General features: G+C 38.0%; 1 protein-coding gene across 6 annotated transcripts in view; it reads right to left on the minus strand.

Annotated features, from left to right (window-relative positions):
• Positions 1–17,429, minus strand: part of LOC103712257 (protein PAF1 homolog) — a 28,626-nt gene extending 11,197 nt beyond the window's left edge. For all 6 annotated transcript variants that reach the window (XR_016398778.1, XR_016398779.1, XR_016398777.1 and 3 more), the window contains exons 1-11: positions 16,138–17,429; positions 13,281–13,349; positions 8,741–8,848; positions 8,467–8,647; positions 8,280–8,359; positions 8,057–8,176; positions 6,945–7,050; positions 5,792–5,878; positions 5,518–5,586; positions 5,289–5,360; positions 5,051–5,212 (exon numbers count right to left, since the gene is read on the minus strand). Coding sequence is in view for 1 of the 6 variants with exons in the window: in XM_026806622.4 (XP_026662423.4) it covers positions 5,051–5,212; positions 5,289–5,360; positions 5,518–5,586; positions 5,792–5,878; positions 6,945–7,050; positions 8,057–8,176; positions 8,280–8,359; positions 8,467–8,647; positions 8,741–8,848; positions 13,281–13,349; positions 16,138–17,141 (2,058 nt within the window). In the remaining 5 variants the exon portion in view is untranslated. The remainder of the gene's footprint in view (positions 1–5,050; positions 5,213–5,288; positions 5,361–5,517; positions 5,587–5,791; positions 5,879–6,944; positions 7,051–8,056; positions 8,177–8,279; positions 8,360–8,466; positions 8,648–8,740; positions 8,849–13,280; positions 13,350–16,137) is intronic.
• Positions 17,430–18,327: the final 898 nt, after the last annotated feature.

An 18,327-nucleotide genomic window follows, 5' to 3' on the forward strand; every position in this document is an offset into this window, starting at 1 on the left:
ACAGAAAATATATTTTATAGTAATTGTCTTCTCTCACTTTCCAAGTCCAGAAACTCTCTCAATTTCTTATTTTTATTCCTCTTCAGTCTTCTCATAATATATGAGACCCTCTCTCGAGTCCCGCCCTCTTCCTCTCTTTTCCCTCTCCCTCTTCTCATCCCTGTTTCCCTTATCCATCACTATATTTCCATCACAACAACCTATTACTTGTACTGATGAAGCAACATAGCAGCAGTAGCAAAAATGCAAAATTATCATGTCACCTGAAGTCCTCAGATCATGAACAATCTCAACAGCTTAATGCAAATTCTTGTATATCTTAACATTCAAGCCTCAAATAAAGATTCTCATAAGCCGCCTCTAAATTCTCCATCTCTCTCTCTCACCAGCATATAAGCATTTCTCATGTCCAATAATGCTAACAACTGGCACATATGGACACAAAAAGATGAGCAACAATATGAATGAAAATTCTAAAGATCAAAAAAACCTAAAGAATACCTATTTTCTAGTCAACGATAATTTGGATTGTTTCATATTGATAAGCAGATATCTGTTGATCATCTAAGAACCACATGTTTTGATAATCTGAACAAATATAGTTTATCAATCAAATTATATAATCAGGTTAACAATGATGAATAAATTTGATATACTCTATCATTGACTTCCAACCGGCAACTCTGTGCAGTTAATACGAAAACCCCAGCAGTAGAATCCTTTAAAGCCTAAAGCTACATACATACACTATTAATATTAACAAAAACTAATAGCTAATAATAAACAAGTTTAGCACATCTTCTCCATAATTTCTTTTAGCAAGTTAGCAACATAATAAATTTTGTATGTAAGCAACACTACTTTCATTCCTTTTTTTATAGAATGAACACGATTCTTAAGTAAATTCCAATGTCAAAAAAAAGAGGATAAAACTCAGATATTATTTCTTTCCCTCCACAGAATAGCAAAGATGTAGTGACTGGTTGCAGTATGAGAACAACCAGGATGCCACATAACACTTCGGCAGGTGGGTGCTCACATGAGATCATATATGACCGCACCAAAAACTATATTAAAAAAAAAAAAGATAAAATGCCGGCACATAACAGTAACTAAAATGTTAGAAAAAGAACAATAGAAAAAGATAACTAGAAAAAAAAAAATTATTTTCTGACAACAAATGGAAATTAAATTTGAGCCAGCATTAGCCATGTCTTTAACTACAGTCCTTTGAGATACTTTTCCCCCTATTCTTTCACTTATTTTTGATCCCTCAGTTGCATGCATTTTCTCTCTTGCCTTTTAACGGAACTTCATGAAACCATAGCTCCCTGCCCTTATTTTCCTATTTCATTATATCCTTTAAAATATTAATGTATATCTATATTATCTCTTTCTCACCATAAATCAATGTGCTAATTCTATTCTAAAACCAAATTTGTATTATTTCCAAAGAACAGTCATTTATTTCCATATTGTCTATTCCAGAAAACTGGTTCAGTCAACAGCGAGCCCCAAAAGACAACCACACTACCACAGCTTTTCTGCTTTACAACAGTAGGAGACAGCAAGCCAGTCCAGTTAGGAATCAAAGAATCTAGAAGGATGATGTTCGTAAAAAATGCATCTGACGGGAGTTTGGAGAGAGAGAGAGAGAGAGAGAGAGAGAGAGCTTATGTTGGCTACTAAAGAAAATTAAATAGGGGGGATGGTTATCACTAAAGAGCGTCCTCTTTAATACCATCACTGTAAGTCAAAGGACTCCATAATGAGAGCTTAACAACATGATAGAAGAGAAAAGAAATAAAATGGAGAAAAGGTTTAGAGTCCCAGCAGGAACCTATATAGGCAAATTGGCAAATGGAATTGGATGGTCATCCTAAAGTCTTGCAAACATTTATGAAATCAATCCAAGCAAAACAAAGAGCAAAGCTCCAAAGTTTTATCTAGCATTTATATTCAACTTACTAGTATTATTACTTTTTGAGAAGAAAGCCAAATATTTTAAGTGGACTAGAAGTTTCAGAGCAAGAAACTATGATCCCTCTAATCAGGTGGTAAAGAAATGAGCAATAAAGAGGTGGATAGACTGATGGTAAACAAGTGAACGGATATTGTGAATTTTTTTCTTCAATGATTATTTACAAAAAAGTTGGTACCCATATTTCTTGGTGAGAGGCCTCAAATTTTGAACTTTAGGGGTAGCAAATAACCAGCATATTCTCCTAAAAGATTATCTAGGAAGAGCAAGGTTTTCATTTGAAAGTGAGAAGCATGACAAGATCAAGTTTAATATTGTGTAAATAAAGTTTTTAGGTGGAAGGAAGAAGGGATGCTAAGTGATATGTGTAACAAGACTTCACATCCATGTTGACACCCACACCGAGCCAATTCCCCCTGCCTCCCTTCCTCTAGGCAAGGTATTCATTTGAAAGTGACGAGCATGATGAAATCAAATTTAACATTTTAATCATAAAATTTCAATAGAGAAAGAAGAGGGACACTAAGTAGTATGAGTTATCTAGTAAATTCCATGTGGATAGAGTTCACATGCATGTTTACACCCACACCGAGCCAACCCCTCTTCCTTTCCCTTCCTTTCTCACACAAAACTAAGATATGTATATGAAAGTATAATATGTCCATATGTATATTTGTATAACAGACAAATATTATTTATATCTAAAATGGAGGCTCAACTTTGCAATGTTCTCCATTCGCCATGTGGATGCCAATATTGATGACAACGGTAGTAATAGGCTCGGGTATCATTAAAGTTCATTGCTTAAAATACAGAGCCCTCCATTTGTCATGTGAACACCAATATTAATATACTCGGCCGTCATTAAAGTTCATTGCTTAATATGCAACAAAAAATTGGCTGCTAAAATCTTTTATTAATAATAATTTGTTACATTATTATAGTGCATTCTAAGAATAGGTGGAAACAAGAACAAACCGTACCATGCGCATCGTGCGGGGCTGATATCAATGACACTAGCAATTATATTAATTACTGGAGTTTTTACACAAAGGCTCATCTTGAGCAGAGTTCTCCATTTGCCATGTGGATGCTAGTATTAATGATAGAAGCTTCTACTCAACCATCATGAAATTCATTGCTTAATTTACAACAAAAATTTGACTATTGAAGCCTTCTATTTATTATAGTTTGTTACACTATTACATTATATTTAAAGACTAGTTGGCAAAAGAAAAAAAAAAAAGGGTAACTCGTGCATCGCGTGGGTTATATGCTAATGTGCAAATAATACTCAAGCACCCAAATATGCTTGCTTTAACAGCACAAACAAGCACACAAGTGCACATATTTCGTCATTTGTTTATGTGCATATGCGTTTGATTCTAGGCACGCAATGTTGGATGTATGCATGCACAAGATGCACATATCATGAGTGATGCATGGATCACGTGGATGCATGTATCATGTGTGATGCACATGTCTTCATCCAATACATGTTCCTTCCGTCATGCGTAATTTATGTGCTTCCTATATAATACTTTCCAAAAACACAATGCACGTATCTTCACCTCGTCCATGTATCCATCTGTTGTCTGTATTGCATGTGCTCCCTATGTTTAAATGATCACCATCATCACCATGATCTAAGTTTTTCCCATCAAATATGGTGTTGCCTATAGTCTATAGAGCACATATCTAGGTTGAAAGGGCTTCCATGGTAGGATTAAATAAATTTTACAACCAGCTATGAACCTAATATAAATCCTCTAAAATTTGGCACCACATTCTTATCTAGGCCAAAAGTTAAGCAAGAAATGGGGCCTTGCACGAAATCTAGGCCAAAAGATCTAACCTGGTGGCAACTGCACTGTTACCTAGATACTTGGCATGGGTGTCATATGTCTAAGTGTCCTCAAGTGTCAAATGTGGCAGCCTCCAAAAACCTAGCATAGGGACACATGCATATATACATGCAAATGAATAGAATAAATATGTGTGGATGCATATGTTTGTGTTTTTTGATGCATATTTGAAGAAAGAGAAACTTAGAATTATAGATTCTATCTAACAAATAAATTCAATAGAATATCCAGGAGCTTGCAAGTTGTTTAATTTATTCACTAGGTTTAGCTTAAGTTACTTAACCTATGTTGAGATACTTAAATTGATAACTAACTGTGATGCATTTATGATTAAACATCATGGCATTACACTTAAAGTATTCAAATAACTGGGATAAGTTTTTAAGAAAATATAACAAAACTTAGCATAAAGTGTCCATATACTCGTCAAATTTATATTAAACATATGGACACTTCACTTGAAGTGTCCATAAAACCTTCAGGATACATCACTTAAAATGCCCAATACTTAAAACTAAGAGTTCCCTGCATGACATTCCAAAAACAAGTATCAAGTATCAAACACTTTTTGTTGACATCAGCAAGATACTTCAAAATAGTGTCCAGCCATGCCATGTCCAAGTGTCCAAAAGTATAGGCACCTACAGACAGCTTAAAAAGAGTTTAAGCTCATGCTACCAACAAGAAAACCATTGAAGTTCCCTAAGATAGAGTAGATGAGGGAAGAAGATAACCTCTGATGTAGGGACCCAATTTCATCTCAGAGGCACAAATAAACCAAAGAGACAAGCAAAAAGCGGTCCCACAAAATCATAAACAAATACATTAAGACTTAAGAGTTATATTTAAGTACTGATGTGCAACATTCAGATGCTCATATGTGTCACGTTAACCAAGGTTGCCAGTCTATCACCTATCCAAGTTAACAATAAGTCTGCAACTATAACATGTCAAAATGATATACTATCTGGGGCAAACAGCATAATAAACATAAAATGCAAGGTGCCAAGGAACCAACATTAACTATAGCTAGAAACCAAACAACGGTTTCATATCTTCCCTAGAGAGAGTGCCGAAAACTGATAATTCACTATGAAGTTTTTGACACTTCATTCTGCAGTAATAACTACCAAGTAGATGCAAATGTAACAGATTCGCTCCAGATCTGAAATGTATCTGGAATTTGAAAGGTGAAACACTATACTTTTTTCACAGATGTTTCTCCAGATTCCTTCAATTCTCCAACAGCAACAGCTGACCTCCCCCTCACAGTGACCCTTGCAGGCACAGGAAAATGCTCGATCTCATCTCCAAACCTTCCCTCTTTTGCCCTCTTCTTCTGTAAAACAAGCTTTGTGGGTAGAGGCTGCAAAACAAGAATTATTATGAATCAAGACCACCACATCAACCCCCACTAAGATAATGAAGAAAACTAATATTACCAAATATCGTGCAGATTTGTCGTCAAAATTAACGAGGTATGTTGTGGGGTCATCAGCATCATCACCTCTTACCTATAACACCCAAAAAAAGGAGTTTCATGTACAGCATGAAATATATTTTTCCAATTAGTTCTTCTATATATGGAAAAACAAATGTAAACTCAAAAGCAATTCTTGTATATGCATAGGAAAAAAATAAGGAATATACGATAGCATATAAGAAACTCACATCCCAATGATACTCTCTAACCCAGGAGTATGATATATCTTCATTTTCATCATACATATCCTTGGATAGCTGCCAAAAAAAACATCAGAAACACTGTCACTATGCAAATGTACAGCATAAAGATGATAAGAAGAGGTGCCGAATTTCAAATTTTCAACAATATAAAGTTTTGCGGACAACATGCAAGTATTCCACACTATATGATCCAGCTAACATCACAAAATGAAACGCTTCATCATTGGTATTAAAAGTAGGAACAACAGTAACATGTTACCTCTTCAGGTGCAGGAACCATGTATGCCAAAAACTTCTCTGGTTTTGCAGGATCTGAACCATTTACTACAAAGCTCTTCATTATAGCCTGCAAAGGAGCATAATATGCACCGAGGATGAAGAGCAATTAAAGTTTTAAACAAAACAGAGATGTAAGAACAAAGCAATTCACTGCATTAGTATACCCAAGGATTAACCCACAAGATGCACCAATAACTGACAGCATTCACCCACATCGACAGAGAGAAGAAGTTTCACATAAAGAACTACAACTAATCAATATTGTGGTAAAGTGGGACCAACAACAACCAAGTCCACTCTGTGAAATTAGTCAAGTCAAATTGCCATCACAAACGTATACAGAAGCATGCTGACTCTGTTGTGCAAAGAAGAAAAAAAATATTTATATTTTAGCAGCGCAAAACAAGCAAGATGAGAAAGATTTAACTTACAAAATGATAGGACAAAATTGATATGATTGAAGCATAGAGAAGACATAAGAGGGAGTAGCAGGAGGAATCCAAATTGCATGCAAAAGCAGTCCCCACTAAATGCGATAAGAGAAGGTTTTATATTATCTGATCAATTGACACGATTGTTTGTAGATTAAGAAATATAACAAAATGCAGTTGTTACTGGCAAAATATAGTTCTACAAAAACAAATTGATATAGTCAACTTCAACCAGCAGCCTTATCTCATCTATGTGGGGTCAGCTTTAGCATTCACTTTACAATCCATTAAAGTTAAAATGCGTAAAGACCGGCTCATGACCTTGTGTCAACCCTCTGAATTGGTATTGAATTCCTAGCTCAAGGCACCTCCATATAGGAGAGCAGCCTAGCATAAAACTTGAAGGGGTAGTCAGCAGGCAGAGAACTAATTTGGTTATGCAATTTTAAATTTTTTTACTCTTGCAAACAATGCGTGATCCTCCAAATTTCTATGCAACAAGTCTAGACAAATTGGGAAGAAGGCAAGGCCTGATACAGGAAATTGCATCCACCTACAAGCCACAACTATAAGCCAAAAAGAGCAAGAAATAAATTTGCCAAATAAAATTGGAATTTATAGAATATCTGGTGTTAAACAATGATGCATAATTTTAATAGGTGAATAATGCAGACATGTGAGCCCATCTTGAACACAACTCACCTGTGATTCATACTCATCACGAATAGATCTGTCCAACTTGTTGTACTGCTCTGCATCAGCTGTTGGATCTCCATCAAAGCTTACCATAACAAACTGATCATCATACCTATTATAGTAAATTGTTGTTAACCAAGTCAGAGGTCAACAAGGAATAAGTTTACAAACATAACTAAAATGAAGCCCAACACAAACATTAGATCAGTCAAATCATCTAATCTAACTTATTCTTCCAGCAAACCTTTCTATCTCACAAAAAGTCATGTTGGACACAATTTAAATTTAAAACAAAAATGTAGAAAGTAGTATTAGAGTTTTTTCACATTGTTTACTTAATTTTAATGCTTGTTCTTCAAAAAGAAAAGTTTGTTTACTTTACGGAGACACATTACATATATAATGCATCTAAGATTTAAACGGTTTATTAGAATAGATCTTGTTAAATTCACCTTACATCTATTACTGAATGATAGCCTAGCACCCGCAAATTTGTCTGGCACCAGGCAACAAATGTCTCTTTAATGGTAGTGGAAAATACAGGATTATTCCAAGATTGCTCTAACTTCTACCAAAAGGTACAATAGTGAAATATGTGAACAGTGTAGCAGTTTCAATTTGCTTGTTTAACCTCAGCATTTATATCAAAGTACACCGTCTCGATATTGGGCTTCATACTGGTGCCACCTTGTTACTATGTCGGTACACCTGGTATGAGAGCCGGTTCGGCGTGCCGAATGTCAGTACGCCCCCCATACTGCATACCGGTACTAAATATATACCGGTACAATACACTCCGTACTGCCCAGTTCAGTACGGTATGGCGTACCTTGACTTATACTATAAGCAATGAACAAATTATAGCAGTATTGAGCCCTAAATATCAGATTTCAAGTGATATGCTTAGGATTTTTTTTGTTTCAACTATTACTCCAGCAAGAATTGAAGTGACTGAAGCAACTCCCCCATTTACTTAGAGTAGACAGAATCAGTAGATAATAATGTATACAGATGGATGATCGTAAGTGTATTGTGCACAGTCAATCTACCACGTAAGTTTACCGAAACGCGAGTATATATTGAAAAACAGCATAATTGTTAATAATTGTGAAATATACCGATCAAAATCAGGTAACAAAGGTAGAATCTCCACAGCCCGTAATTTAGGATTTGTTTGATTGACAGGAGGTAATTGGGCTGCCCTGAAAGATTCTTCAATGGCCTGTATTTGCTTTTCCCTGATACATAGATAATTGAAGCAATCACCAAAAGAAAATGTCAAAGTTCTCGATGATTGTTGTAAAGCCTCTCATTATTAACAGTAGATATACATTTATGTACCTGTTGTTAAGATTCTCCAAGAAGGCATTCCGTCCTTCTCTGTTTTCACGCATTTCCTTTGCTTGCTTCTCAGTTAGAGACTAGAATTGCCAATGCATATTGAATTAGCAACATGGGCATAGCTGCAGCACAACTGAAGATTAACCTAAAGCATATAATTCCTTCACTTGCCAGCAAGAACACCTACCAGTTTGGCAGCATCTGTGCTCAGAGGAGAAATGTACTGAGTCTTGACCAACCATGAAACACCTTTATCAGTAGGCCGGTCTTTCTTCCTTATACCTTCTTGTTTGATAGGCGTTGCTACATCATCATCACGCAATAATTCTTGATCTTCTGGTGCAAGGGGAGGGCGCACTTTGGGAGGACTGGAGAATGGTGTAAATGTGCAAATAAGCAACTAAAAACATTGTAAAAATGGAATAAAAGTTCCAGTTCAAAGTTACTGCTAGCTTTCTTACTTGTATACGCTCATGTCAAGTAGGTCAAGAGGAATCCCAAGATCTTGCTCGACATAGAGTTTGGGCTTGTACATTTTCTCTAACGACGTGATGGTATATCTGGTATATCTGCAAAAATGTCAAATCAAAACCCACTTCATTTCTGCAATGGATTTGTCAATTTTAAAGAATGCAAGCAATGATGCCAACATATATCACATACTATAAGTGAAAAACAACGGCTAAGTCAGCAAAGTCAAAAACCACTAAAATTTAGATAATAAATGTAACCATCTTCTTTAGTGGTCAAGGTGTTACAGTTCTCCACAAAAAATTAAGGCATATGCCTGGAACATATTAAGTTGCAAATAGTCATTTTTTTATCTTTCACAACGTTTTCGCCACAAAAATTTTACATGATCCAGGAGTTACTTCAGAAGAAAAGAACTCCGCCATTCTCACCACAACAGTGGCAGGTTCCATAGAACAAAGGGCTTGAGAATCAGATGGGGGTCATTATAAATGTGCCAAAATTATATGGAATTGTTATATAAACTGATATATGCTTCTGACATGCAGCATTCGGTAACATGCTACAACTTTAAGACTGGGTTGAGGCCTCAAGCTAAATAACTGCCAAATATACTGTGTATGTCATACATCAAATGGTTCCTTCATGCAGCATCAAATATCAGACAGTCTCAAGAGTCAAGACTTTACACCTTAGAAAACCATAACACGAAAAAATTAGAATCATGAAAAAGAATTAGTTTTCCGAATTAAAGTTGGGGGCCCAGATTGGATAAGGCACAAAATTAGCAAATAAATTATTAGGAAAATAGTTAAATAGAATTTTCAGAAGAAACCAATGTAAAGAAGAAAAAATCAAGGTGATCTACGAATGGATTGACACAAGCTGGCTGGTAACTTTTTGTGTTGAGAATTTGCAAAGAACTGTGAAACACAAGCATTTTTCGTTAGGGCATAATCATAAAAATATACAAACATGTATCTTCAAGTCAGCAAGACAGAAATAATAACAAGCCCAACTCTGGTGATTCAATCTAAAAATTATGCAAACAATCCCTCAAACTCAATAAGGGCCATAAACTCAGAGGTCGCCAAGTAAGAACTAAAAGAAGTAATAAGAATTCCTAAAGAAATCTTCAAACTGGGGCTTAGATAGAAGATAGGACAACGTGAGCAGCAGCATACTGGTGATGAACATAGTGACAGTTGATCTTGACATCCTTGCCTTACTCATTATAGATTGGATATTCAGTGAGATCTAAATAGAACTCTAATTTATCTAAATATAGTGCGTGACAAGGAAAATTCTTTTTTCATGAAGCAGTTGCCATAAGCTAAGCCACCTCAATGGTGGCGTTTATCATGGCTTAATACTCAGCTTTAGCTGTGGATAGGTAGAAAACATCTAATTTCTTGGCCCTACAGGATAAGGAAGTCACCAAGAAGCACATAATAGCCCGCTAGCAAATGAAAGTTCATGATGTCATTAAAAAATCAGTACTAGAGTAGGCAAACAGCTAAAGCAAAGAGTAATGCCGACTAGGATTTTTGTTTAGTGCAAATATTTGTTAGAGAATTAGTGAAAATGAATGCATACACACCCACATAACACTGTCAGCCTGAACAGAAAATGGTCTATCGGCACAAACATTTGAAGATAAAGCAAATTCAAGATCAACACTAGAGACCCAAACACATTCCTATAACAGTACACAGAAGATCATATCTGGGAATCATGTCAGCAAATGAGCCAAAAAAAAAACAATCAAAACAAAGAAATAAAAAATAAGCACATAAGATCAAGCCACCAACCCTAGGCAGTGATGGAAAGAGATAAATCAGTGAGAATGATATGGGAGTAAGGATCAAAAGAGGGCAATTACTTTATGGTCCCGACAATCCATGGTCCTAGAAGGAGTGAGCTGGGGACAAACCTAATCTTTGGCTTTTTTCTTGCACAAAATGGCTGCCTGAACCTTTTATCATTGCACCGGGCAATTGCCCCTAATGGGAGTAAGCATCAACAACTGAAAAAAAAAGAGGGAAGGAAACGCTATGAAAGATGGACTAACTGAACAATCTTACCATGGGGAAGACTTGTAAAAGCATACATAGCATTTGTGTCAGTTCACCTTGCAAAACATCCATGGTGAAGTCTCAGGTGTGAAGTGTCCTCAAAACAGCACAAAAGAAGAAAGGAAAAAGAGAATAGAAGTACAAAATCAATTGGCTGCCCAGCATTAATGCTGACATAAACACAATAAAAGGAAATAGGTGGAGGTTAGCTAATGTTTGCACTGGATCATCTTCAAATCAAACTTAATGTTGTGAGACATTTATTTCAGATGGCTTATGGTGGAAGTCACTTAAATGAAGCGAACCATAAGCAGCCAAGTGCTAGTCAATGACTGAGGATGTGAGAACCATCACATCATATGATAAGGCTATCTCCCTTTTGAAATAAATACAACAAAGCCTGAATGAAACAAGATAAAAAGCAAGGAGGAAACATGACTGCCCACATTTTTTGAGGGGCTTCTCTGTGTGTTGACCCTAGATCTTTCACTTCTTGGCAAATACTACCTTCCTAAGCCATATTTGGAAGATGATGATGTTTAACTAATCTATGAATTAGCAGTACAAATCATCCATAAAGATAGCTGGACAGAGGTGTTCAACTATAGTTTCGACAATTCGATCTTTAGTCGGCAAAAGACCATCACAGGGGACTTGATCCCACAAAGGCTGAATTCTCCTCAAGAGCTGCATCAACAGGTCAACTAAAAAGTCTCATTTCAGGACTTCAATAGCCATCCTATTCCACTCCATCATTCTTTCAAACGTCTCAGCAATGGGGAGGAAAAGAAGCATGATGGCTAGGAATAGTTTAACCAGAAAGATGCTCGAGATAACAAACCATGTGATATGGCATAATATCACAACTGTTTCATAATAATTATCACCCTTAAAGTCAAGGCTGTGTACCAAAAGAACACATAAGCAGAGCAAGCAAATGGTTTCATGTGCTTATTGGGAGGCAGGAGGATAAAAAGAAGTAAACCCACAAATGAGAACATGAAAGCGATTTAGATAATTACTTTGAGCAGTTAAACCAGCAAGAACAGAAGAAGCATATGCAATTATTTACAGATATTGCTGTCAAAGAGGCCTCAAGACAAAACTATGTGGCAACCATGTAATGAAGCAAAGCTGGTATTTGGTGTGGATGTTTTCACCCACTTATGATCAAAATCCATAACTAAGACTTTAATCAAGTGGTTACAAACTAGACTGTATGAGCAGCGTAGCCCCTCAGCATTAGGGCAACAAATAAAGTTTACATATGTTGAAATAAATTTCAGATCTCAATGGTTCTTCTATCATAACAAAACAATGAGATAGAGTACAAGTAGGGAAGAAGAGGAGGGTTTGATCGGGGGAAAAGAAATATAAAGCGAAAAGAGACAAAAACAAATGTAAAGATATGTTTCTAATCATAAAAGACTCTCAACTTGCCTATACTGAATCTAGAACTCTACTTAAACAACTTGAGTGAAAATAGGACTTCCAATCTCAGATCAAAGAACAATTCTTTACTTGCCTGGACTAAAGACTTTCCCAAAATAGCAAATACAGAATTCCATATCCCAATAAAAGGCTATCATGTGTTTCCAAAACACAATTCCAATGAGTTTAAAAATTTTGTAGTCGAACCTAGATCAAAGTAGAACATTTAGATTACAATCGCACTCAGTACATAACTTAAAAACCCACAAGAAAAATAGCACCAAAAACCCATTCCAAAATACAAGAAAATAACAAGCACATAACTTACTCATTAAAAACTTAGATGGAAGACTCTTAAGACTCGATATGGTAGCAATTTATATGAAAATAAAACTCAAGTTAAATAATTAAACAAAATCTAACTTACACCTTTGTTAATTGTTACATTAGCGAGCAACGCATATGGTGCACCAAATCAAATCAGTGCAAGGGAGAAAACAATAGCTCATACTGATACTAGTGCCAACATGCATTGATTGCACGCACAAAGAAAATGGTGATGCCAAGATGACAAGTTAAACATATTGACAGAAGGGTAAATATTAGAGAAGGAACTAATGCACCGAATCCGGTCGCTAAGTTGATAAGATGATCAAATAGTTTCCAAGTCAATACAAGATAAACTATCCAAACTTTGAACAATTGAACTCAAAACAACCATGATGATGCTTACAATTATTCAGAATGAGCAAAATAAAAATGCGCAGGTGTCTCCCTGGGTACAGAAATTGCAAAGAGGAAAGACACCACATACTGTATTCAGAAAGATTTTAAAATTTATAATTATTCATTAAAAAGGAAATAGCTGGTGCATATTTAAAAAATGAAACTAATGATGATGATGATGAAATATGCAAGTTGGGGGGGGGGGGGGGGGGGGGGGGGGGGGAGGGGAGGGACAATTTAGCATGGAAAACAACGTATAGAAACAATTTATTAGGGCCCTGAAAGTTCTATATTGTACCTGTCTTTATCAGTATTCATAGCCAATAATTTTGGTTGCGCAGTTGGATCTGGCAGCTCATTCCTAAACCTGTATTGGAAAAAGAAGAAAGAATAACCATCATTATACTTTGACATAAGGTGAACACTTAAATATTGCAAATGTCTTTGGACCACTTGAGCTATATTTTCACTTGGACTAAAATCACACACTTAAGAAAAAAAGTTGTATGGAAAAATCACTGAAGAATATGCTAGATATGTAGGCATCTGGATGTGGGGATATTTGTTTACTCTAGTGATTCTAGGACATTAATGTATAAGTGTAGGAGTGTCTTCGTTTCTGGCGCTTATTCCGGGACATCAAAAATATTCTTATCTAATCAAGCATCTCACAGAGCCCTCCTCGTGCAACTTAGTCAAGTGGAATTATAGCGTACACTAAAATGAACAACCATTGCGCATATGCATTGCATGTGACCTTGCATATAAGTGAAGCATGGGAAAGGGTCCAGATTCCAGAGAACTGATAAGTGAAAAAACTTATAAGTAGTGGAACTCTGCATCGATATCTACAATGAGACACCAACAAGGATATCTTTGGTCTACAATATTAATATCAATAATAATGTGTCTTTCAAATCATGCAAAAAATATATCTAAACCTTCTAGTATATAATTTATTTTACTCTAGTTTGACTTTAATGCTAAATTATATTGAAATTTAGGGTTTCAATATGCATGCACAATCCAAGACAAATTTAAGGATGAGATACTAACAAGTTCTTACTCCACAAGATCATAGCCCAAAAACCTAAAGGAGAGAAGGTGGGGGAGAGAGAGTGAGAGATTTGACGTCATCTTTGGTATCTGTCAACCTTGTCAGTAGAATTTAAGGAGTTAATTGATTTTTGAGTGAAGATCATCTAAAAAGAACCTAGTTAGGACTCTTTCAGAACAGTTACTTATAAATCTGATTGAATGCTTTTTGTTTCATCTCAAATCCCATGGCTACCCTTTGTATGTTTAATATTTTATGCCTAAGGAGAATAATTTTCATGCATCCTTCTCTTTCCCCTTCTACTTCTCTATTATAAGGATTCACCGCATCCTGATGTCATTCTGAACTGACACTGGTTCAGCATGTGACATGCAGCCAAATGTCCCTACATCCATTACCATGCTCAGTACCACTTCACCCCAGCTTGCAGGGGCCTAAGCATGCAACCATGCCACATGCTGGTCCAGTCATAGTACATACCATACAACACAGATCAGCACGTGCCATCACATCAATCATTGCACTATTATCTCTTCTCTAGTGCATGTGCCACGACATAAGTCGTTCAGTTCAGGTTTCATTGCTTAGAATTTTGATGTAATACAGCTTAGGCTAAATTTTAGTAATTCCACTTGGAGATCTTCTTTCATTAAACACTGGAATTCTCAGACTTTAAGACCGCCAGATGAAACACCAGGAATAAAAGCTCCACTTGCTTGAACTAGAGATTTTAACTAATACGCCAAATAGAAAAGATAAACCATCATTGAGAAAGTCTAGAAAAGGAGCATTATCATAGAATCATACCCGCAATAATATCTTGGAATACACACCAATAGTACATGACCAGTATAACGTGGGCCTTCCACTTTAGTATCTAGGTCATCTCATCAATGTCATTAATCTTAGGGTGTCACCTAAAATAAATAAAAAGAATTTTGACAATCTTCGAAGATCCTATATATAGTTTCAAAAACCATCAAATGGAATGGTACAACTAGTACCTTACTATTCTCGTACAAAACTGGCACCACTATGAGTGCCGAGATGTCAAAATAGTACCGATATGTACCAGCCATACTGGTTGGTACCAATGGTTTTCAACTTTTGGCAAATGTTAGTTTCGAATATGCACTATTGATACCACTAGTGTATCATTTTAATCAAAAAATGTTACGGGATTCAATACTTTCCGTTTTATATTAAGCAAGGTCGGCGGAACCGTTCCAAACCGGATGGTTCCGGCCGTTCCGAGCCATACCAATAGTTCACCAGTATAGTGTATAGTTCCGGCAACAAAAACGAGACCCGTTGCCGGAGCTGGAGTTGGAGAAGAAAAAAGATAGCAAGCAGGAGAGGGAAGGAAAGGGAGGGCCGCAGGAGGCCGGCGGAGGCTGCGGCAGGCGAGGCCGCGGCCGGTTCCTCTATTTTGAATGAAACAGGGGTCCAACTGCGGCTTAAAAAATTTTGAAATTTTTAAGTGAAGTCGGCAAATCGACTTGCCGACTTCACTTGAAAATCACAAAAATTTTTAAGCTCCCCGCGGCCTCTGTCGGCCTCTCTCCCCCTTTACTTTCTCTTTTTCTCTCTCCCCCATGGTACCGTACCCTCGCCAGTACAGATCCGGCATGGCCCGTACCGTCGGAGAACCGGTACGGTATCCGGTACCGATTCCTCCAACCTTGATTAAGTAATTGGTGGCGAAGTTATCCTGCTAATGCATATATCAACTTCCAAATTCTACAAATGAAAGTGAAACTTAAAATCAAAAAGAAAAGCATAGGTATGTAGAAAAATATCTGAAGTAATTTCCTCAACCTACTAAATGCAATGTCAAAAGAAAAAAGAAAAAAAAAAGAACTTTCTTTCTCTTCATTAGATTATAAATTGATATCTATTAAGGGAAATTCATACTCATGAGAAAATAGGTTTACCAGCAGTGACTACACAACTAATAAATTGTATAGTGTAAAAATGACTTATATATTCAAAAATTTCAAAAGAGAAAACAAGCCTAAACACATAAGACCAGAAACAGAGTAATATGCAAATCTGCTAACCTCATCTTCACCAAAAGAAACTAAACAAAACAACTCACTTCATCTTGCAGAGGAACGTGGTCGGCTTCTTCAGCCGATTTTCGATCCTCTCACCACCCAAGAACGGGTTTGTCCGGCGCTCTGCCATGCGTGACCCCGCCATCGAGCCGTGCAGCCTTGTGCTGCCCGACGCCAGCATCTGCGTCTTCTGCAGCACAGTCGCCTGCGACTGCTTCAGCATATGCTGGCGCTTGTTCTCCATCTTTTGCCTCTCATACTCCTTCCTTCTCCTAGCCCTCCTTTCCTCCTCCGTCTCCACCCTCCCAGAGGGCCCATTCGGGGCCCCCGGATGGGCCGCAGTCCTCCCTACCAGAGGCGCTGCCGCCGGGGGCCCCAAGGGGGGCTTCTGCTCCTTGAGCGGGATGGATGGCTTCGGCTGATGCCTGGGACGGGAGGCTTCTTTAGAGGGCATGGATTGGGCTGAGTGAGAGGAAGGAGGAGGAGGGGGAGGGGGTGGGACGGATGGAGGAGGGACGGGAGGAGGCGGTGGGGGAGGAAGGGAAGGATTAGGGGGAGGGGAAGACGGCAGCGGAGGGGGCGGTGGGGGCGGCTGGGCCGGAGTGTTATACTGAGAAGGGTACTGGGAGGAAGGGTAATACATCGAGGGCTGCGGCTGAGGAGGAGGCGGTGGCGGAGGGTACGAGGAGGAGGGCGGCGGCGCCGGGAGAAAGGGGGGGGCGTAGGGGTACTGCGGCGGCGGCGGCTGGTGAGGCGGCCGAGGAGGAGGAGCCTGCTGCTGATTTCTCTGGGGGTCGAAGGGGGCGCCGATTCCCTGGTTGGGGGGGAACCGGCCGTAATTGGGCGGAGGAGGAGCAGCGCCGCCGCCGCCGCCGGCAACGGACGGGAAGTTGTGCTGGGTGTAGGGCTGGTGGTGGCCGATCGGGGGCTGCACGGAAGGGGGCGGCGGGAGGGGGTTCTGGTTCGGCACGGGCGCCGGCGGCGGCGGCGGAGGGAAGGATGACTTGGGCGGAGGAGGAGGAGGGAACGGCCGGAAGGAGGCCATGGCCGGCGATCGGAGGGAGCCGACACTTCGATCGAGCGGAGAAATTGAACCTAATCAAAACCCTAGAGCTAGGGTTTCGGCGAGGCCGGGGCCGAGCTCTTATCTTTAAGGGGAAGGGAGCGGAGTTTCCAGTGTTCTACGGGGATCCGAGGGGGAGAAGGCCCAGCGGGCTGTTGAAAGGTGGAAGCTCAGGGAAGGCGTTAATCTTGGGAGCATCCCACCCCCAATCCCCTAATGGAGAGAGCGCAAACTAGAATATAACAGCAAATTTCAGACGGACAAGGAGGAGATCTAGCAAAGATTAGGTTAAGAGTTAAGTTTCCTTATGCAGTCCCTCCTCAGACTCCAATTAACTAAGAGATCCTCAAGAGGACTTCGAGTTGAAGATCAACTAACCGAATGACCAAGAAGACATTGGGTTGAACAGCCAAAACCTTGTGTGGACAAGAGTGCTAGATGTGTGCATATTTGCAAGTGAAGGGCATATAAAATCATGATGCTTCATTGCTCATGATTTTGCATATGCACCGCATGTGCATGCATATAGATCTAACATTCTTGTAAAAAATATATATATATATATCCTTTAAACTTGGTTAGTAAGGTGGATTTTTATTGTTTTTGTTTGCCATATGAATTGTTTGTTAATTTTATAAATAGATTTGATACAATAAAAATGATACTTGAGAATTTAACGCTGCGAAGAAAAAATAGATAACATTAAAGATTGTCAGAATATTCTTCAACTTACAGTAAATAAAAGATAAAGATTTTGAAAGTTTCGCTTTCATAAAATTAGATCGGTAAGGATTTCTAGAATGGCAAGGATTTATATAATTTTTAAAAACTATTTCTAATATCATTAATTATAGCCATGTTCACAAAAAGAGGTGAAATGAAAAATCATTAAAAGATTTTCTCAAAGAGATAGTGGGATACAGAAATATAGAAAGACGTAAGGTTAATATTGAAGACAATAACATAGTTTCTCTTTTCCATGCTTCAAGAACAATATGGCATGACAATAAGGTTCTGTTTTTAAGCCAACCAGTAACTAAAAGGAAAATAACACTTATTAATTTTAATTTATTTGGAAGCATAGTGGCAATTTTATTTATATTTTTTGGTTATCATTCTTTCCATATGTTTGTTTCTGATAAAGCATAGATTAATGAAGCGTAACATG

Source organism: Phoenix dactylifera, chromosome 16, assembly GCF_051530095.1.
Source record: "Phoenix dactylifera cultivar Ajwa chromosome 16, Ajwa_hap1_PhDact_Kaust_v1.1, whole genome shotgun sequence".
Lineage (NCBI taxonomy): Eukaryota > Viridiplantae > Streptophyta > Magnoliopsida > Arecales > Arecaceae > Phoenix > Phoenix dactylifera.